We start from the raw sequence: 22,507 nt of genomic DNA on the forward strand, positions 1-22,507 counted from the left end.
CCACTCTGCGCCACAAGAGGCTCTTGGGGGGGTATACTGAACCCTAAAAAGTCAGTATTTCCCACCATTCACAAACCCCAGTACCGGTATGGTATTCGGATTCAGTAAAGATTCGGGAATGCCGAAATTTTTCAGCTCCGCGAGCCCAAGGCATTCACTCCAAGTTGTAGCATCGCTGTAGCGTCACAGTCCAGTAGACAGGGCTTCTATGAGGGTTGCTAACCCATAAGCTGAAGGCTATCATTTAGATGGATGCAACTTGGGAAGGAATTCAAACCCCCAATGATTTCCCCAAATGACTCCCCACCTCTGGAAAATGTTAGTCACCAAGGACTGGAATGCGGCATAACAATTCAGAGAGTGACCACTTCTTGGTGGCATCAACATCTATTTATTAATTAATTTAATTTATATACTGCCCCTCCCTGTGATGCTTCAGGGTGGTGTCTTTATTTACCCCAGAGAGGGTATCTGCACAAAGAGCTGGTTTTTGTACCTCATTTTTTACTCCCTGAAGAGTCTCAGCGCGGCTTATGATCGCCTTTCCCTTCCTGTCCCCCCACAGAACAAAATTTGAATAAATCTTTGTTGCTCTTAAAGGTACCACTGGATTCAAATGTTGTTCTGCTACTTCAGACCAACACAGCTACCCACCTGAATCGATCTCCCCACAACAGACACCCTGCGAGGTAGTTGGGGCTGAGGGAGCTTTGAGAGAACAATTCTGCGAGAACAGCACTAAGAGAACTGTCATTAGCCCAAAGTCACCCAGCTGTCTTTCTGTGGAGGTGATCAAGCCCAGATCTCCATATGAGAGGCCGCTCTGAACTACTACACTCTGAACCACTCCTACAACCAACCCAGCTCTCAAAACAGGAATTACCTTGAACCTTGGAGCTGAGATCTGGAAGGAGATTTTCCTTCTTACATCTATCTTAGGGGATGAGAAAAAGGCCTTCTCCTTTTAATAAGTCCCTGGTGCTCTCCTTGTCTTAAGCCTTTGCCAAGCCCATTGAAAACTCTACCATGTTATCATCTAGCTCTTTTCTGCTTTTCCCTCTTTCTAGGTATTCCTCTATCTCTCAGATTTATCCAGGAAGGACCGGCGAATTGTCAGCAAAAAGTATAAAATCTATTTCTGGTAAGTACCGGGGACCCCGAACAGCTTACCTAGTTCCCCGCTTCTCTGTTTTATCCTCACAACAACCCCTTGAGGCAGGATAAGACTGTGTGACTCCCTATGACAGAGTAGGGATTTGAACCTGCGTTTCCTACGTTCCGTTCTGACAATTTAGTTTAACCCCTATACCTCACTGGCTCTTCTGATCCACATCCACCTGGCCCCACAGAATAAACTGTTGCATAAAATCTCCACTTTAGCAGTTACGTATCCCTAACCATGCAGTTGGCATGACTCGAAACTAGAACTGTGGAGGCCTTTACACCATCTGTGAACTGCTGAACACCTCAAAATAGTTTCCGAGTGGGTGGGATTGTTTCAGGCTTTGTAACCAAGGGGAGGCTTGGGATGAACATGGTGCTGACAAATTGACGGTCAAACTAATTTCTCCTCACATATTTCTCCTCCTTGGACCAGTTTGGTGTAGTGGTTAGGAGTGCGGACTTCTAATCTGGCATGCTGGGTTCGATTCTGCGCTCCCCCACATGCAACCAGCTGGGTGACCTTGGGCTCGCCACAGCACTGATAAAACTGTTCTGACCGAGCAGTGATATCAGGGCTCTCTCAGCCTCACCCACCCCACAGGGTGTCTGTTGTGGGGAGAGGAAAGGGAAGGCAACCGTAAGCCGCTTTTGAGCCTCTTTTGGGTAGAGGAAAGTGGCACAGAAGAACCAACTCTTCTTCTTCATCATCTCAGAATGGTCAAGAAGACCACTGTGAATGTGCAGTTCTTGTGCGCTTGAGTGAATGAATTTGGGTACTCATTCTGTCAAGTGGGGAAAGTTATATGAGGGCCATCAATAAAGGTCTAAATCAACCTTTTTAACCATTGAAAACCCCTGAACCATTCCTCAGGCTTTGAGAAAACCTGAAAATGATGTCAACAGGGCACACCTCCCTTCCGCGCCGCCAGAAGTCACATGTCACCAGAAGTGACATCACCCAAACACTCCCACTGAACATGACATCACCAGGTCACACCCATAGCACAGGAAGTGACCACACGGAAAAATTGTCATATGATCTGTGAACAGAACCATACCTACACGCTGGGATAGCTACCATTTTGCTCTTTTTCATCAAAAGGGGCCTGGTCATCGAAAGGACCAGGGTAGGCTGCTCCATTCCCATCCTCCTGAAGTTAAGTTGAAATGAGAGTACTTACCTCTCTCCAGTCACTACCAGCAAGGATTCGTATGGCCAGGACTCCTCCCCTTCCCACCCCCCCCCCAGCAAAAGTCACTTAAATTTCTTATCAGTGGTTTCTTTCTTAGGGGAAAGGTGGGCATAGGGATACCAGTCCCAGGTGGGACCTGAGGGTCTACCGGAATTATAGCTTATCTCCCGGCAACATAGATCAGTTCCCCTGGAGGAAATGGCTGCTTTAAAGTGTGGACTCCATAGCATTATACTCCCCTGAGGTCCCTCCCAAATCCCACCCACTCCTGCCTCTACCCCTCAAAGTATCCAAGTATTCCCCAACCCAGAGCTGGCAACCCTAGTTCCCCTGGAGAAAATGGCTGCTCTGCATTGTACTCCACTGAGGTCCCTCTCAGCCACAAATCCCACCCACTCCTGGTTCCACCCCCAAAGTCTCCAGGCATTTCCCAGTCCAGAGCTGCCAACCCTAGTTGGGCTCCAGAAAGAAAATGGGAGGTACCACTTTGGTCACTTCCTTACCAGTACCATGGCTTACTTTGTGTCCTCTGCCCTCTGTTGGTGAACAGATACATAGCTTTATGGAACTTTTTTTTTTGCCAAATGTTGGTTTAGCTTCAAAGCAGGGGATGATCTTTCTTGGGTAACAGAGAGGCAGATGGAAGGTCTACAAGCTAGAGGACTGTTTTCCTAAGTGTCTTTCAATAAGAAGACCAAAGCCCTTTAAAGCCCAAGTGATGTTCTTCTCCCAAACAACTAACGCTCTTATGGTCTTCTGGCCTTTCAGGAATATCATCACCATTGCTGTCTTCTATGCTCTGCCTGTGGTCCAGCTGGTGATCACATACCAGACAGTGAGTTACCGCTTTTCTCTCTGACTCTCCATTGGCCTCCTTCCCTGTCCGTGAACTGGTAGATTCCACTGCTTCTATTTTGGCTTTCTGCTGGGAAGCTCCTCCTTTCTCCTTTGCATTAGAAACAAGCAGGAGAGAGTTTCTCTAACTCAGGGATGTCCAAACTGTGGCTCTCCAGATGTCCAGGGACTACAATTCCCATGAGCCCCTGATCTAACCAATGGAATGTCGTATAAACAATTAGGAGTCACTCCTTTCCTTTGAGCCATTCTGCGTCCCTCTCTTTCCAGGTGGTGAATGTGACAGGGAATCAGGACATCTGCTATTATAACTTCCTTTGCGCTCATCCCTTGGGGGTCCTGAGGTATGTGTGGGTTTTTCCTGGAGTATCCTGTGAGCTTTACAGTTGTCCTCCCTCCTTTGGAAATGGGGTGGAGGGTGCACAGAAGGGGATTTTCTCATTTAGCCTGCAAAGTCGGAAGTGGGGGTTCTGCTTTGGCTTCCTAGTAAAGGCCATGGGGTCCTTTCTGCACAGGCATCAGGATCGCCACCATGGTGTTGTGACCCTGACATGAGAGTTGGGCGTAGGGTTGCCAGCCTCCAAGAAGATCCCAGCGATCTCACGGAATGACATCTCCAGATGGCAGAGATCGGTTCCCCCGGGGAAATGGCTGCTTTGGAGGGGGGCCACTTTGGTATTAAACCCCAATGGAGGGTGGGCATTTTGACATTTCTTCTTCCTTCCCCACAGTGCTTTCAACAACATCCTCAGCAATGTTGGCCACGTGATTCTGGGCTTCTTATTCCTGCTCATCGTGCTGCGCCGAGACATTCTCCATCGACGCTGCCTGGAAAACAAAGACATCTACACAACGGTAGGGAATGGGCCCTGGCTCCGACCAAGCAGGAGGGCCGGTCCTGCACATCACAACCATCAGCTTTTTTCAGGATAGGGTTGCCAGGTCATTCCATGCTGCCATCGGGGGTTGGGAGGGAGCTTTCCGGGAGCTCCTTGATGCAGTGACTTCACCCAGAAGTGAAATCACCATGTTGGGGATGTGGGGAGGGGGACGCTCTAGCTTTGGGGCAAAACTCTGTGATAAATTTTACTCGAATCTATAGGGTTCTGCCCCAAAACCCTAGTGTCCCCCTCCCGACGATCTTGACATGCTGATGTCACTTCCATGCTGCGATGTTCTTCCGGGTTCAGGTGAATTGAAGGGACGTTTGGGGGGGGTGCATCTGGAAACTGGAAGACCACACCTGGCTTGGTAGACGTGACATCCCTTTATAGATAAATACAAGGAACTGTGCTTGTGTGTTATCTGAGAGAGAGGGGAGGGCTAAATAGCCCCTTCCCCTTGCCCACCTTGGCTGCTTCACATTTGTCCTTCTAAAACGTTGCCACTCCAGAATGGAGCAGATCACTCCAACTCCCCTCCTCCCCAGAGGGGCCTGTTTCAACTTAGGCGAACTGCACAGGGGGAGAGAAGGAGCCCCTTTTGACTCCACACTACTCCACCCCACCAAGTCTGTAGAGCAGGGGTAGTCAAACTGCGGCCCTCCAGATGTCCATGGACTACAATTCCCAGGAGCCCCTGCCAGCATTCGCTGGCAGGGGCTCCTGGGAATTGTAGTCCATGGACATCTGGAGGGCCGCAGTTTGACTACCCCTGCTGTAGAGTGTGGGATGAGAAGGGGCCTGTGCCTCTCCCCACCCTGTACTGTTCTCCCACGTACGTCCATCCCAAAGGTCCATTGTTAATGTCCGATACCGGAACAGTCTCCTTTGTGAGGTGGTGAATTCTTTGGCATTGGAGGTTTTGAAATATCATTTGGATGCCTGCTTGTCGGGGATGTTATAGATGTAGTTCTTGGGTTGGCAGAGGGCTGGACTCAGTGACGCTGGGGGATCCCTTCCAAGTCTAAGATTAAATAATTAAGAAATAACGATGATGGTTGTGAAACCTGCTTTGTTCAAAAGAATTCCACTGGCTCAACCTCCAGGGCTTAGGACTCTGAACTGGTACCAAGAAAATATCCGGGAACTAACAATTCTGGATCAACCCCAGTTGATGTCTCTACTCAAGCTATAAGGGACAGGCTGTTCTGGACACAGGTAGATTCGGGGAAACACTAAACAAGCAACTGACAGTTGATCAAAAGCAGAGAGAAGAAAACAGGAGGGGATAGACGGTATATGGAACAGGAAAAAGAGGCAGAGCCACTGTGTATAAATAGTATTCAGAACAACAATAGTATTCAGAAAACCAATGAATATATTAAATACGTACATACAGAAGGCAATAGACTAGCAAAGTACAAATATGCATAAAGCAACGTACAATCATAAACAATGACTGTTTATAAAGAAGGAATGGGAAACCACAGGATGTGTCCCAAAATCCTTAGTAAATAAAGTGCTCTCTCATTAAATTAATACATAAGATGCTTTGCTCGAGATGTTTTGCTGACACTCATGTTCTTCAGGCTATTCTAGAAGAAGAAAAAGAAGAAGAAGATTTGGGTTTTATATTCCACTTTTTCTCTACCAAAAGGAGTCTCAAAGCAGTTTCCAATCATCTTCCCTTCCTCTCCCCACAACAGACACCCTGTGAGGTAGGTGAGGCTGAGAGAGTCCTGAGATTACTGCTCAGATCAGCTTTATCAGGGCTGTGGCGAGCCCAAGATCACCCAGCTGGCTGCATGTGGAGGAGCGAGGAATCAAACTCAGCTCGACAGATTAGAAGTCCACACTTCTAACCACTACAAGCTGGCTTTCTACCCTTTTTCTCTACTATCCTTCCTAATACACATGATTGTTTCTGTTATAAGTTTATGTATTCATTTAGTGAGAGAGTATTCCATTTGCTGGGGATTTCAGGACACATGCTGTAGTTTCCCGCTCTTTCTCTCTAAACTGTTTCTGTTCATGATTGTATGTAGCTTTATGCATATTTGGATTTTGTTCTTGTATTGCCTTCTGTCTGTACATATTTAATATGTCCATTGATTTTTTTGAACACTATTGTTGGTGTTCATATTTACACGTGGCTGATCAGAAGCAGTCGCATGCCACGGAGGGACAGGGATCTGATCTTTCCTGAGCCAAGGGAGGGGAGATCTTTTGCGCTCCCATCCCTGCCTCCCTGGATTCTAAGTGACAGTGTGATCCCTTTTGCCATGTTGAGCTCTGCTTCAGACTTGCCAGGCCACACAGAGAGCTTTTCACCTGCCGTCAGATGCTTAGGGGCCATCTCATCCCATCACGTGGCCTCCTCAGATCCGAATCAACTTGCTCCTGGCTAGCACAGTGAATCTTCTTCTCTTCCGCCTGCACTGGGCCCAGGCGGGCAGTGCGGAATCCAGCCAAGTGTTTCTAACAGGCGATACGCACAAGCTGGCATTTGGCACAACGCCTGCCTTCTTCAAATGAACGCTGGCCATTGTAAAAGCACTCTGTTTGTTTTCCTAATTAAGGCAGTAACAACTGTCCCTTTCAGCTTAAAGCACGCCTGGCCTTGTGCTAGTTTCCGTTTGGCAGATGGGTTTTTAATGACCTGAAGGGGTTGGATGGACCCCTCTGAGGGGAGCCCCGGAGGAGTTTACGTAAGGGCTAATGGATGGAGGGAACGCATGAATGAGCTAACGGCTGTTCTTCCTTCCTGTCCGCCTCCCTTTCAGGAATACGGCATCCCCAAGCACTTTGGCCTCTTCTACGCCATGGGGATCGCGCTGATGATGGAAGGCGTCCTCAGCGCTTGCTATCACGTCTGCCCCAACTACTCCAACTTCCAGTTTGGTAAGGCTGCATCAGCCCAAGGGGGCAGGGAGGGATGTGGGTCTTCTGGGGACCTCCTTTCAGGGTCCCCGCTTGGTCTCTGTGGAGCACAAGACAACCACAGAACCAACCAGATCCAATGGGATTAAATTAATCCAAAAGAAATTCCGTCTAAACATCCGGAAGAAGTTCCTGACAGTTAGAGCGCTTCCTCAGTAGAACAGGCTTCCTCAGGAGGTGGTGGGTTCTCCATCTTTGGAAATTTTTGAACAGAGGCTGGATATCCATCTGACAGAGAGGCTGATTCTGTGAAGGTTCAAGGGGGTGGCAGGTGACAGTGGATGAGCAATAGGGTTGTGAGTGTCCTGCATAGTGCAGGGGGTTGGACTAGATGACCCAGGAGATCCCTTCCAATTCTATGATTCTATGACATCAGCACTGGCAGTTTGCCTTCAGCCCATGTGGGAGTTCTTGTGCTGCTGTGCATCGGGGGAACCTGTCCCTTTGAAGACTTGTTCTCTGTGTGTGTCGTACAGCTGCACACAAACCGATAGACTCACATGTGTACTCTTTGTGTTGTGATTGCGGGCCTGCATTGAGTTTGCTGTTGGCCATAGCTTTGTTGGATATTGATCTGAGAATTGGTGTTACTTCATAATAGATGGTGGTTTGCTTGTTTGTTTTTAAATAACACGTTCCTGCATCATGGTTTCAAATGGAAAAGCAAGGCCCACTTACTTTGCTGTTTTTAATTGCCTCAATTGGGGAATCCCCTACTAATGTCCACTTTGGCCCATACAGTTTTAGGGCTTCCATCTCCCATATCTCAGGGATTGATTCTGCCTCCTGTCCCACTTTTCCTTCCTGCTCCTTCCTCCCAGCAGCACCTGCCTGACAGGTAGGGTTGCCAACCTCCAGCTGAGACCTGGAGGTCTCCTGGAGTTACAGCTGATCTCCAGTTCCCCTGGAGGAAGTGGCAGCTTCAGAGGACGGATTCTGTGGTCCCTCTCCTATCTCTGTCCTCCCCAGGCTTTACCAACCTGGATTTGGCAGCCCTGTTCAGCTGTACACGCCCTCATCCACACAGACCAGCAGTATCCCCATGGTTTATGCTATGATTTATTGCTTCATTCATAGATCTAGAAGAGAGCTGTTTAAAAACCATTAGAGCTACAGATAATTTCAATCTCAATTTTAGTGGCTTAGATGTGTTCCAAAACCTTCACACAACTGCTGAGCCCCAAGAGAAGCAACAGCGCCATCTTGTGGGTGGAAAAAAATACTCTCCCAGGAGAGTTGTTGCCGAAAATGGCTATATTTATGAATTGGCGAAGGCTTACACAGCCGGAGTCAACAGATTGTTGTGGATATTCCAAGCTGTGTGGCCGTACGGTCTGGTAGTTTTAGTTCCTGACGTTTCACCATTAACTGCGACTGGCATCTTCAGAGGTAGGGCAGGGCAAGAGGGGAATCTCTCCGTGCCAAAGTCTGAGATAAAAATCCTGGAGAGGAAACGACTGAGACGGGATCTGATAACCACCTTAAAGTGTTTAAGAGGCCGCCAGATAGAGAATGGAGCAGAGTTGTTCTCTCTTGCCCCGGAGGGACGGACCAGAACCAACAGGATAAAATTAATTCAAAAGAAATTCCGTCTAAACATCCAGAAGAAGTTCCTGACAGTCAGAGCGGTTTCTCAGTGGAACAGGCTTCCTCGGGAGGTGGTGGGTTCTCCATCTTTGGAAATTCTTAAACAGAGGCTGGATAGCCATCTGATGGAGAGTCTGATTCTGTGAAGGTTCAAGAGGGTGGCAGGTTACAGTAGATGAGCGATAGGGATGTGAGTGTCCTGCATAGTGCAGGGGGTTGGACTAGATGACCCAGGAGGTCCCTTCCAACTCTATGATTCTATGACACTTTGGGGAAACACCAGGGACTGCAACTACTAGACCACGGCCATACAGCCCGAAAAACCCACAACAGCCAGCTGTATTTATCTTGGTTATCATTTATCAATGCTGCCTTCCACACGCCTGAAGTTTCCAGGGTCTAGGAAGGCAGGTCGCCCACGGCCTTCTCTGCTTCTTCGACAGACACCTCCTTCATGTACATGATTGCGGGCCTCTGCATGCTGAAGCTGTACCAGACCCGCCACCCGGACATTAATGCCAGCGCCTATTCCGCCTACGCATCCTTCGCGGTCGTCATTTGCCTTGCCGTCCTTGGAGTGGTACGGCTGCCGTTGGCCCATTTTGCCTGGGGCGGGGGGCACAATTCTAATGCTGGTCACAATAGCCTTTCAATTTGTCAATGACTTGCAGGTTTTCGGCAAAAACTCAGTGTGGTTTTGGGTCCTCTTCTCCTTCATCCACGTTGTGGCCTCGCTTGGTCTCAGCACCCAGATTTACTACATGGGCCGTTTCAAAATCGGTAAGTGGGATTGGTGATTGGCTCCTCCTCCCTGTTGACGGTATGGTATTTACTCGAAAGGAAGGAGACCCTGAAGGGTAGGCGATCCCCTTGGAAATGTGATACATTCACAGACATGAAATGACTATTCAACATAATCAAAACTTGTGCGCGAATCTAAAACTACCTTTTCTTTTCTTGGTGGCATACCTGTAAAAAAAGACATAGTCTTGCATTTGAGTAAGACACTGCAGATCTCACGCACATTGCAAGACTGGGTTGCATGCTTAAGTGGAGTTCTTCCACATTCTCATTTTAGTTGCTCGTGTGTCCCTATTGCTTTGTAGCAATATGTTTGCTCCCTCTAGTGGTCAATTTGATATTACACCGCGGTATATCCAGCATTATCCCCTTGGAGGTTTTTATGCTGGACATACAGCAATATAATATTGAATCAACTAGTACAGGGAACAAAAAAAGGGGGAGCAAGCAATGAAACTTAAAATAAAGAGGAGGCCCTAGAAAGGGAACAAAATTTGTTCCATTCCCACCGTTGATTTTGCTGTGTAAAATGCATCTGAAGTCCTTGTGTTGATTTCCTGTGGGTTTTCTGCCTGATCTCAAGCTTTGGCTCCAGGGAACAGCACCTCCACTGTCCACAGAAGCTGCTCTCTGACTTCTTGAAATGCTACTCGCGTCTGAGCTTTACTCTGCTTTTAGGGACCTACTTACAAAGTCACTCTATGCTACAAATGTATATGTTATTGTCTGTGGTTAGTATTTATAAGCATAGATCATCTGATCTGTTGATGTAATTTATCTGCTTGTGTTTCCCTGCTGTTACCTCTGTATTTCACAGCCCTTCCGCACATTTGGCAAAAGCAACCCCATGTATGCCATCGAGCTGTCAGGCCTTACTCTCCCAACTAACCCTCTTTCTGTATCCCGCTCCTGGCCTCATGACACTCCCCGTATCCAGCATCATTCACCTTCCTGCAGGTGGTGCTGTCTTACAGGGGAGCCGATTGGTTGGAGTGTGCATGTGCAGATATTGCATCCTGTAGGAATCCTGCCACCCCTTGCTTCCAGCACATTCCAGTTCTACACCGCCATGCTACTACGCTCTCCTCACAAGTCTCTTTTATTCTTTCTTTCCTGCTTCGCTTGGCCTCAGATGTCTCTGAACCAGGTAACTAGCATCCCTAATTGACTTTCCCCCCCCTCCCTCTTTGGACCAAGAAGGGGCTTTAGCAGGGAGGTTTCCCCTACCTGGAACATTAAAGGGAAAAGTCAGTTGTTCGAACTGCACAGAGAGCCCTGGACCCTCAAGACAGAAAGCAAAGCATGCTTAGGACAGGGATCCAGTGGCATATCTAAGGTATGACAGCCATGGCATATGCCATGGTCGATGAGAAGGCACCACTGTTTGTGGTCCTTCAGTCCCCGGGGAGATGCTGCCACCACCGTGCTGCCATCGATGGTGGGAGCTGTGCTGTTTCAGAACAGCATTGAGCCTCCCGCCCAGCCATGCATGGGTCTCCAGTTGTTCCTAGATGCAGTTGCCAGGAACTGGGTCTCCTGAGAGAGCCAGGGTCCTTGGCACTGGGGCTGGATTGGGCCCTCCTGAACACAGCCCTGCTCCATGCCAGTGAGGACAGCTGCCAGGAACTTGCAATGAGGCAATCGGGTGCATCCTCCACCAGCTGCAGAGTCCACCTTGAGCATGCACCCCTGCATCACCAAGCCCCGCCCTCTCACCTGCCCCGGACACCAAATAGGCAGGGGTCCCCAACCTTGTTGAACCTGGGGCCACTTTTGGAATGTTGAGGACAGGGTGTGGGCACTGCCACTGTCCAGCAGCCTCCGTGACATGCTGGGGCCAGTTTCGGAATGCCAACACTTTGCAAACCGAGCATCCTTTGACTAAAGAGGCAGCTGTTGCTGGATGGGTGCTCCCTGCAGACACAGGCCGATGCCTCCTGGGTTCTTCTGAAGCACCTCCTGCCACAGGGAGGTGGAGGAAAGTGAAGCCTAGGGATTTGCTTTGGGGAGAATCAGAAAGGTGCCAAGAGGGCTGCTGGGGGGTAATAAACATGCTAAATGGAGCTGTGTCAGTATGCCACGACTGACAGATGGAGATTTCTCAGGAGGGGTCTGGGTGGGCCAGTGCGAATGTGCCGTGCTTCAATTTCACCTTGTGTGTCTCTGCTTCCCCTGCCACCATGGGGCTCTGCTTGGGCCTTGTTAGGCCATCTCTCGATGCCTGATTGGCAATGGACCATGACATTGGGATTCCTTCAGTGTATCACCTGTGCTTTTGTTTTTGGTAGATTTGGGGATGTTCCGACGTGCATTTATGGTGCTGTACACAGACTGCATCCAGCAGTGCAGCCGTCCAATGTACATGGTAAGCATTTCCCTCAATTCCCCATACCCTCTAAGCCAGGGTGGCTTCCCAGATGTCCATGGACTATAATTCCCATGAGCCATCTGGACAGCCAGTTTGCGCCTCCCCCTGCTCTAAGCCATCTTTGCCAAGGATCGGGAGCTTCTTGTTATTTTTCCCCATTGAGCATGGGTAAACTGGGGTTCATGGGGTGTCTGTGCCTTTACTGGTCAGGAAAACAGGGATCCCCAGCCTTTTTTGAGCCTGTGGGCACTTTTGGCATTCTGACATGGGGTGGTGAGGGCAACCACAAAATGGCCACCATAGGAGGCGGAACCAAGCAAAAAATGGCTGCCCCAGGAGGCGGAGCCTTTCTCATACAGGAAAGCCCACATGCAGGAGAGAAGATCATCCCTTTTGTCAGATTCATCCAGCTCACGAAAGCCACAATAGCCATGTATAAGCAGGTATAATTTTCATAAGCCCAAAATGGTAATTGCCTGTCCCAATTCCCCTGTCTCACCCCACACAAGGTTGGGTACTTTGTATGTATCTCTAGCTGGCTGACAAGAGTTCTTGTTTCCCCTCCCTAGGACAGAATGGTCCTCCTGGTAGTTGGGAACTTGGTGAACTGGTCTTTGTGAGTACAGTGTGTGTGTGTGTTTGTGTGTGATTTTAGCACTGGGGCGTGCCATAAATTATGGAGTTTTTCAAACTGACTTTATATTCCGTGTTAGTAACTGGTTGCTAATGGAGTTTTCCTGTCATTTTAGACAGACTTGTTTTAGTAACCATCTGCTAGCAGAATTTACTTACCTGTTCAGCCAAGCCCACTTGCCTTGGGTTAGCATGGTACAAGAAGAAACCAAACCCTCACCCCAGAAAACCTTAATGTACATAAGCAAACAATGGATCTTCCCACCAATGTGTGCTATTGGTCAGTTTCAGTTTAAACTGACTGGATCCAGCGCATTGGTCAATTACACTGTAAGCTACGATCCTACTCCGGCCTCTAGCTCAGTCCTTGGCAGGTCTACAGACACAACGGAAGGGTAGGTTGCCCCTCTGGGACATGTGAAGCTTGCTGGGTGACCTTGAGCCAATCAGTGATCTCCCAGAGCTCTCTCAGCCCCACCTCCCTCACAGGGTATTTGTTGTAGGGAGAGGAAGGGAAGGCGATTGTAAGCTGATTTGGGACTCCTTCCGGCAGTAAAAGGCGGGGTTCAAAAACCCAGCTCTTCTTCTTTCAGCACACAATGCAGCCACCATCTCTAGCACGTCTAGGTTGGGCCTGTGCTAACAACCATCTCCTCTAGAATGCTCTCTGTTGACACGGCTCCAGATCTCTGCACTAGCTTATGATCCTTTTTAGCCCTTCTGGAGGATTCACAGTATCAAATCAAAGAAGTCGTTGTGATTTTAAGCCACAGGGTAATCATTGCAGAAGAATTAGTCCAGAAGAATAAGTCTTTGGGAAATGTGGTCACCGCTTTGCTTCAGCAGCCTGGCTTATGTAGTCTTTATCCTTCTGCTCTGGCAGTGCCATTTTTGGACTGGTGTATCGGCCTAAGGACTTTGCCTCCTACCTGCTGGGCATCTTCATCTGTAACCTCCTGCTGTACCTGGCCTTTTACGTCATCATGAAGGTAAAGGAACATGTGAACTCATGAAGCTGCCTTATACCAAATCAGACCCTTGGTCCGTCTGGGTCAGCTTGGTGAGAGCCAGTTTGGTGTAGTGGTTAGGAGTGCGGACTTCTTATCTGGCAAGCCGGGTTTGATTCCCTGCTTCCCCACATGCAGCCAGCTGGGTCACCTTGGGCTCTCCACAGCACTGATAAAGCTGTTTTGATCCAACAGTAAAATCAGGGCTTTCTCAGCCTCATCTACCTCACAGCGTGTCTGTTGTGCAGAGAAGAAAGGGAAGGTGATTGTAAGCCACTTTGAGATTCCTTCGGGTAGAGAAAAAGCAGCATAAAAGAACCAACTCTTCTTCTTCAGTACAGTCTACTCACACTGGCCATGCAAATTTCAGGTTACAAAGGACCTTCACAGTACTGTGCAACATCCAACTCAGGTTCCCAGCAGGACTACAGGCGGACCTTTTGGGAACCTGAGTCGGATGTCGCATAGAATTGGGAAGGTAATCTGTAACCTGTGTCAGTGTGAAAAATGATTGTAAGAAGAATGCACTGATGAAAGCCCATTTGATCAAAATATTTATACGTGAACGTTGAGACTCTTCCCTCCTCCCTTCCTGTCACTTGGAGGACCTGCTGGTAGTTTTTGGGCCAAGGCCTCACCAGTTCCCAGAGCCATCTCTGAACAAGCAGCTCAAGGAAGCAAACCTCTGCTTTGGCCCAAGAGAAAGCTAGACAGAGAAAACAGCCTCTCAGAACTCCTGCTCTCATTGAGAAAGAGAGGCAGTAGGAGTCCAGTAGCACTGCAGCTCAGTGGTAGAGCATCTGCTTGGCATGCAGAAGGCCTCAGGTTCAATCCCCGGCTTCTCCAGTTAAAAGGATGTGGCAGTAGGGGATGTAAAAGGCCTCTGCCTACTGCAGGCTTTGTCAACCAAGGTTCTGGGGAACCCTGGGGTTTCTTGACAGCCCTGGAAGGGTTTCCTGAATTCGTGGGAGTTAATTTTTTATACATTTTAAAAATTTTATAAACATATAGGGGGTGATATGGCCATATATGGTCATCTCAACCCACCCTCCCCTCCCAAAATGGCCAATGACGGGCCTGGAAGGGGGTGGGGAGGGGAGGGGCCCCGGGTGGGCTTCCCAACCATATTCTAGACGACTGCACTGCTTCTGGGGTTTCTCGAAGCCTGAAGAATGGTTCGGGGGGTTCTCAACAATAACAAAGTTGAGAAAGGCTGGCCTAGACGAATGTATGTATGTATCTGAAGCAGCGGAATGAACCAAGGTCATACTATAACACTATACACTGAGAAATCAAATTATCAATTAAAAAACCAGAAGTGAATGAGAAGATTGTTTGAACATGTCCCTCTCGCCGTTCTGAGATTATTCTGCAGAATACTTTCTTGTACAGCCTGTTCCGCACACCAGTTCTGCACCTTGCATTTTAGTTCTGTTCCTTATGGCCCCAGACTCGTTGTGGTGTTAAGATGCCCGGTCTGCCTGTTGGCAGCGCCAGGCATGTTGCACAATCGCTTCCAGAAAATCGAGTCAGATTTCTCTCGCTGTCGGTTAAAAGACATGCCAGGGCTGTCCCGGAAAGGAAATTGCATTTGGGTGGGGATCAGTTTACTTGAAGGGTGTGTAGCTCCTGTGCTGGGTTCCTGAGACACGCCCATGGAAAGATCATCAGTAGGCCGGGGAGTGAAGCTCACCTGAGTCCTTGTCCCTTTGGCTCTTTCCAGCTGCGGAGCTCCGAGCGGCTGCAGCCCATTCCCCTCTTCTGCATCGTGGCCACCGCCGTCCTTTGGGCTGCAGCCCTATATTTCTTCTTCCAGAACCTCAGCAGCTGGGAAGTAAGAAGGACCTTTTTCTTCCTCTTGTGCTTTAGGCCACTGGGCTTGCAAGATGTGGCTGATCCAAGAGGGGGTCGCTGGGAAACATGGGGTTAGGGTTGGGGAATGGTCTATATCAGCTTTTCATGAAGAAGGGCCCACATCCGAACCCTGGACAAAGCCTTTCCCCCCACCTCCTCCCCTCCCCCCCCCCGAGGCCCCGGCTTCGTCCTGGGGAAAGGAGCAGGCCCGCCGCTAGGAGTGAGTGGGTGCAGGTCTAGTAGATCCATAAACTTTGATAGACTTTGGGAAGGGGTCCTTGATAGAGACAGCGGGGGTCTATCCTGGCCTCAACCAAATGCCTGGCGGAAGAGCTCCGTCTTGCAGGCCCTGCAGAAAGCTGACAATTCCAACAGGGCCCTCAGCTCTTCCGGGAGCTCATTCCACCGGGTTGGGGCCAGGACCGAAAATATGCTAACCACAGGTGTTAAGGCATGTCCTTGACACAGAAACTACACCTGATGCAAAATGCAGCTGCTAGGGCTCTCACTGGAACACCATGGGGAGCCCATATCTAGCCGGTACTGAGGCAGCTGCATTGGTTACCAGTTGAATACCAAAGTTGCAATTCGCTTTCCCAGAAATCACAAGATGCATTTTTTAAAGGGCTCTTTTGTGCTGCCTTCTGCCTTTTAAAAGGCACAAGCGCAACGCTTTGACAAAATAGGGTGTGGATTGTTTAACAGAAAGCTGAAATTCATTGTCCATGTCCTCTTTCTTCACACCAGGAAACCCCAGCCGAATCCCGAGAGAAAAACCGTCCCTGCATCCTCCTGGGATTCTTCGACGACCACGACGTCTGGCACTTCCTCTCGGCCGCTGCCTTGTTCTTCTCCTTCCTGGTGAGGCTTTCCCTAACATCTCCCTTCTCCTGCCACGGCTGGCCTGCCACGGCTAGAAGGACCTCACAGCAGCTTAATGCGATTTTTGTGCAACGTTTGGAGCACTTCCTGCTTCCCCTGCTTTGTAAGGAGATTCACAGGAAACAAACCAGGGTCTTGAGGCACCAGATTTTATTCCAGCAGATGCACCCTGGTTGCGGTAACACAGGTGGCTCCATTGTCCTCTTGGAATCTGCCTAAGTGCGCAAGCTGGAATAAGGCCACAGCAGTCATTTAGGTGCCACAAAGATGGCAACAAATCGTGATTGTTTCACACATTCTCCTTCTCCTTGCTTGTAAATTCCTGTTTCTGTATGTTCTGGGCATGCAAAAAAATTTTTTTTTCTTTCTGGACTAGAAAATTATTTGGTATTTCTGAAACATCCCAGGTCTGAATGCCAATTTGATATTTGGATCTAGGATTTTTCCAGTATTCAGACACTGTATTTTTCAGAAACATCAAATTGGGGGGGGGGTCAACAGACCCATGGGGGGGGGAATGATTTAAAAAACCCAAATCCAGCCCAACCTTGGGGCAGGCTTGGTTTCTCCTGCAGTGAGGTTTAAACTGCACCATAGCCGTTGTCACCAAGATCTGCACAGAGGGGGGAGGTCTTGCCTGCCCCACGCAGACCCAACTGGGAAGGTTTAAACCACCCAGCAGCAGAAGCTGCCTGGGAACTCTGTGGAGCTGTGAGAGGTCTCCATGCCCCATGTAGACCCAACTGGTAGCCAGAAAAAAATCATGCTTTATTCGGGTCGGCTATATCAGTAGCCAATCAGCTCAAAGAATCTGTAGTTGGCTTTAATAATATCTGGGAAATACCAGGAAGGTATTCTGGGGGTATTTTTTTCAGTTCATTATAGTCAAATGCACACCCCTGTCCCATGCATGTTTTGCGCCCTCTTGCCGTCGATTCAATATTAACACCTGTTTAGGTCTGGCATAAAAACCTACAGTTTAAATCTACAGAGAAATATGCTAAACATTAACTGGTATAACATTGAATTGACCACTAGAGGGAGGAAAATATGAGACTCTCATGCATGCACACACATGCAAAGAAACAGTAACTTAGATTCCAGGAAAATGAGAAGACAGAAAAGACCATAATTTTTCAAGGTGAAAAAAGGATCCATTTCTGTGGGGATTTACCTCCATTTCTGCCTTGTTCCTTCCAGGTCCTGCTGACCCTTGATGATGATTTGGACTCAGTGCGGAGAGACAGGATCCCCGTCTTCTGATCAGGGGAAGAAGGCAGAAGTCACACAAAATGCTACCAGCCTGTGGCCCCAGTGGAAAGCAGATCTGTCAGTGCAGATGGAGCACCTACCTGGAAGAGAACTGCCCTTCCCCGAGCAGCACTCCCAGAAGCCACTCTGAGGCCAAAAAAAAAAAAAAAAACCTCTCCTAAACGGAGAGAATCTCCTCCTTGCCACCAAAGGTCAGAAATTCTAGCACAGTCTGGAGACAAGAGAGACCCTGGTGGTCTGCAGGTCCTCTCCAGCGGTCTTACAAGGGACAGCCGGCCAGAGGACAGCGGAAGAGCTAGGATTGACTTTCACTGCCTACAAAGAGCAGCTACAGCACAACAGCGCTGCCGTTTGAAGTGAACCCGCGTACTGAACAAGCAAGCAGGGATGCTCAGTCCAACCAGGATGCAGGACTTGATTTTGGATCCTTCAGCCACAAAGGGCCCTGCAAGGCATCGTCCTCATTTGGCCTTCCGCCTCCGCCCACCGCTGGATTCGTCAGCACCCGTTTACGTTGGAAAAACAAACCACAGTCTTGGGTTACCTTAAAGACTGTCAGAATTTATTCCAGCGTAAGCTTTTGTCAGCCAAAGCTCATGTCCCCAGATGCACACTCTGACTCGGGACAGTTTTAAGTTGCCGCTAAATTTTGTTGGTTTTCGTGGTGCCGTCGGCCCTGTTACTTTGCTGCTACAAACAAGCATGGCTGCTCATCTGAAGTTTACATTAGAGCCTTTTACGTGCTTCTCTGCCAAGACATGCAGAGCAAATCGATATATTTTTTCTTTGTACTGGGAAAGCTTCTCCATAGGACAGCTCCTGGGGTGGGAGTGGGCCACAGAAGTCAGCCTCAGGAATGCATTCTGCAGACCAGGTGCTCCCAACCCTCCTAAAAAAATCTAAAACTACTATTTGGAGACAGATGGGTCTTTGCTTCTCACAATAAAGGCGGGGGAAGGATCTAGGCACGGGAGACATGTGGCCTTGTTCCAGTGCTTCAGCATCATTTACTGTCGCCCAACTTCTCCCAACTACCTTGGCTGAAATGCCGCTGTAAGGGATGTTAAGGCCTGCCTCGAGCTCCTGTAGGCCGCTTGCATTGCACTTGATCTCTTGATGAAAGAGCAATTTCCTTTTTTCTCCCAAGTAAGCCATCCCCCCCCACCCAAAGACTGTGAAGGGAGTTCCTTCTATGTTCTCACCCAACGGCTTTATTGTTTCAACCCCCCAGGTCCCTTATTGTTATTGTTATTATCTGTAGCAGGAATTGTGTCCATATCATGTCTCGTTTCGCTCAGTTTTCGAATTAAGCCCCCAAAGACGTTCTCGCTATTATTAGAAAAGCTTTCTGCTGTGACTGAAATACGAGTGCAGCTAAAAACATTCGCCTTCTCTCGCTTCCGTGTCCTACAGTTGCTCCAAACCTTTCTGCTCGCTTCGTGAGGTCAAAACCTGTCGGTGAAAGTACTGGGAATTAGAATTCTTCACTGGCTGATTTCCCAGGTTTAGATTCGATCATTTTGGGGGTGTTTAAAGGACATCCTTCCTTCGAAGCAAGGTGCTTTCTGTCCTTTTATCGAATTCCCCCCAACTCCTTAACATGCCATTCCTCCCCATTTTAGGCCACGCTGTCTAAAGAAGGCACAATCCCATCCTTCTAGCTACTTTAATGAGCTTTATTAGTCCGATTATTTGCCCTGACGTAAATAATTTACAACCTGTAATGGAATGAATGGGGCTTGCCAGCTGTGCCTCTGCCCAGAAATCGTTTTAAGTCAAGTAAAAGCTTTGTTAACCAGATGTCCACCATGTCAAGTGATTGCCAGTCTGGCTTCCTGCTTTCCTAACCAGGATACTTGGTTAACCAGCAGCCCAAATCCCCTGTGGATGCAGTTTAACAAAGCTTTTAATTGCCTTTGCCGGTAAAGGAACAGAGCAGCTGCAGCCACACCACGTGGGAGAGAAATACACTCTTGTCAAGGTCATCTGTAGATTGTGTTTGTTTGCCTTTCATTGCAGTTGGGTGTAAACAAGGGCCCCAACACTGTCTGAGATATACCTTGCAATTTACTCACTGAGGTGTGCACAGGATGCTTGCTCTTTTGCCCACAGCATAAATTGGGTGTTGCTCTTGGTAGTAAGAAGTGGCGTACATCCTGACTTAAGCATTCCACCTTGCTCCTCACAGGAAAAAGCCAGGTTAGTTGGATCTCAACAGATTTTGGAAGCTAAGCGGGGTCAGCCCTGGTCTGTATTTGGATGGGAGGCCTCCAAGGAATCTTGGGCGCATGATGTGGAGGCAGGCAGTGGCAAACCAACACTGAACGTCCCTTGCCTTGAAAACCCTCTGGGGCGGCCATCGGTCAGCAATGACTTGATGGCACTTTACACCGCCGCCGATATTACTACGGCACAGCTTGCTCCCAGATTTCTCATGCTGACTTTACAGGCCAGCTTATCTACAAACAAAGCAAACGGGTCCCCATCAAATCTGACTTGTGGCTGTCATAGCAGAATCATATATTAATGTAATTGCTGCTAAAGCTATGACTGGCTATTGAATGGTTCCTATAATCAGCACAAACCCTTGTAAAGCACCTGCTCCTGGCACAGGTCTAGCATAAGGTATTCCACGACTGTACCAGGGAACCACTTGAACTGTTGTTTCTGGTCCTACCATGTATCTTCTCTGAAAAGGGCCTTCTTTGGCACCCGTCACGTTGTCCAAGGAGGTCTCAGAGCTCTCTTAGCCAGGAAAGAACCTAATCCTATTTTCAGATGCAAAATTAACTCTTTCCAAGTTTTGGTTGAGCCTCGATGTCTAAGACCCGACCCCCATTCCCTGAGAAGGCCTGACACAAAAGATCAGATAGACCAAAGATGTGATCCTTTTGTGACCCGGCACAAAAAATCCCAGATGCACAGACATTTCGAGTCCCTATTTACACTGAAGTATATCTTATCTGTGTATTTATATGTATATTGTTGGTCAACGACCATAATAAACTGATTGATTGACCTTGTAATCCACCTAATCGTTCATCGCTGTAGCAACGGTAGATTTCAATTTGGATCCACTGGAGCATTTCAGTGAATTGAAGGGTATCCCCCATCCTGCCCCATAGAGGCTGAATCCCCCTCTCCCACTGCAGCCAAAAATGCCCATTTACTCCACAGGAGGCACATTTCTGGGAGCTTCTTGGGCTGCTGGGGGAGGCAAGCAAAAAAACATGACTCTCCCCATCACCTTGGTTTATGAGGCACAGCACTTGAGACTTGGTAAGTTCAAAAAAAAATGGTCATTTTGGATTCGGTCTGAATTGATTCATCTTGAATCCAAAGCACCAGAATCACCCTTCCCTGGCAACATGAGCATTAAAGTCCATGGGGAAATGGGGAGGGGATTTGCATTCTGAAAAGAAACGGGCCACTTGACGGGAAAATGAGGAGAGACCAGTGGTGCCCAAGGAAAAGGTTCTTTGATGATTGAATAACCCCTATGCATTTTGCATTCAGCTTCCTCAGGGGAAATGTTAAAATACATTAAACACATCCTTCAAAAATACAGGACATTGTCACCGGGCACGTACAGAGTGGAATTTTGTATATGCCTTGCGAAACTGCAACATATGTTAATGGGTTAGTTTTTTATATAACCATTTTCAAGTATTTAAAAGGGTGCCATATGGAGGATAGAGCACAGTTGTTCTCTCTTGCCCCAGCAGGACGGACCAGAACGAATGGGATGAAATTAATTCAAAAGAAATTCCGTCTAAACATCCAGAAGAAGTTACTGACAGAGCGGTTTCTCAGTGGAACGGGCTTCCTCGGGAGCTGGTGGGTTCTCCATCTCTGGAAATTTCTAAACAGAGGCTAGATAGCCATCTGATGGAGAGGGTGATTCTGTGAAGGTTCAAGGGGATGGCAGGCTACACTGGATGAACCATAGGGTTATGAGTGTCCTGCATAGTACAGAGGGTTGGACCAGATGACCCAGGAGGTCCCTTCCAACTCTTATTATTCTATGAACAAATTACAGCTCTGTACATGCTACGTAAAAATGCCCTGTATTATGTTTTTTGATGATGTATTTAATATATTTTATATACTATTTCAGTACATTCCCCCTGAGGAAGCTGAATGCAAAACGCATAGGGGTTACTCAACCATCAAGGAATCCCTTCCTTGGGCACCTCTGCCACCATGTTTTTTAATAGTAAAAGTTAAGATGGATCTGCCGAAAGCACCGGTTGACCATGCTTCATCTGGAAGACACATTTGACAAAACTCTCGGGGATAAGACTGACAGGGGCTATGTCAGGCCTTATTTTATGTCCCAGGGTTCACTGCAGCTGGCCTGGCAATCTAATGGCGACAAGGAGGAGAATAGTCTTTATACCGCACTTTTCACTGCCCAAGCGTGTCTCAAAGACCATTTACGCACTGGAGCTTTCATGTCGGGCTGCAGCCTGGAGTTTTAGTCGTGGCAGGTTGTCCCACCTCTTCCTGCACCCACACGGGGGAGCATTTGGCCCAATGCACCTCATCCGCCCTCTATTTGTGCTCCTGCACAGGAGCTGGGGCAGTGAAGTTCCCTGTGCGGAAACGGTCAAAGCGGCTCATAATCACCTTCCGTTCCTCCCTGTGAGGTAAGAGGGAGTTGAAACAGAGAAACTGCTGTGGGAGAACAGCTTCGACAGAACTGGGACTAGTTCAAGGTCACCCAGCTGGCTGCTCAGGGAGCCAGAGCAGGAAATCCAATCAATTTCTCCGGATTAGAGGCCACTGCTCTTAACCACTACAGTCCAGTGGCTCTCAAGTAGAAACTGAATCAGTCAATCAATACGGGAGGACTGATTGTGTGTCACCTATGAAGCCAGTCTTGCAGGCCTGCAGATATTCCTGGGGATAATATATTTGTAGGCAGATAAAAACAGTGAAAACTGTAACAAAACGTAAATAATTTTTTTTTTAAATCGCAAGTTGATGATCTTTGGCTGCAACTCAGCTTCTGTAAATTGCACACTTTTCTCCTAGAAAGGGACACAGTATGTGGTTACATTAAAAAAA

The 22,507-nt window shown here is 48.3% G+C and overlaps 1 protein-coding gene across 4 annotated transcripts in view; it reads left to right on the forward strand.

The window, feature by feature from the left end:
- The window catches only part of SIDT1 (SID1 transmembrane family member 1), a 67,963-nt gene extending 47,500 nt beyond the window's left edge, over positions 1-20,463 (forward strand). Inside the window, exons 13-27 of one of the 4 annotated variants that reach the window (XM_077345874.1) lie at positions 1,068-1,141; positions 3,126-3,192; positions 3,483-3,556; positions 3,944-4,067; positions 5,683-5,811; positions 6,877-6,994; positions 9,064-9,200; positions 9,292-9,400; positions 10,554-10,568; positions 11,710-11,786; positions 12,359-12,405; positions 13,306-13,411; positions 15,153-15,263; positions 16,031-16,144; positions 17,366-20,463. In XM_077345874.1, the coding sequence (XP_077201989.1) occupies positions 1,068-1,141; positions 3,126-3,192; positions 3,483-3,556; positions 3,944-4,067; positions 5,683-5,811; positions 6,877-6,994; positions 9,064-9,200; positions 9,292-9,400; positions 10,554-10,568; positions 11,710-11,786; positions 12,359-12,405; positions 13,306-13,411; positions 15,153-15,263; positions 16,031-16,144; positions 17,366-17,428 (1,365 nt within the window). In that variant the 3' untranslated portion in view covers positions 17,429-20,463. The remainder of the gene's footprint in view (positions 1-1,067; positions 1,142-3,125; positions 3,193-3,482; positions 3,557-3,943; positions 4,068-5,682; positions 5,812-6,876; positions 6,995-9,063; positions 9,201-9,291; positions 9,401-10,553; positions 10,569-11,709; positions 11,787-12,358; positions 12,406-13,305; positions 13,412-15,152; positions 15,264-16,030; positions 16,145-17,365) is intronic. The other 3 variants (XM_077345875.1, XM_077345876.1, XM_077345877.1) reach the window with 3 other exon arrangements.
- Positions 20,464-22,507: the final 2,044 nt, after the last annotated feature.

Source organism: Paroedura picta, chromosome 7 (genome assembly GCF_049243985.1).
Source record: "Paroedura picta isolate Pp20150507F chromosome 7, Ppicta_v3.0, whole genome shotgun sequence".
Taxonomy (NCBI): Eukaryota; Metazoa; Chordata; class Lepidosauria; order Squamata; family Gekkonidae; genus Paroedura; species Paroedura picta.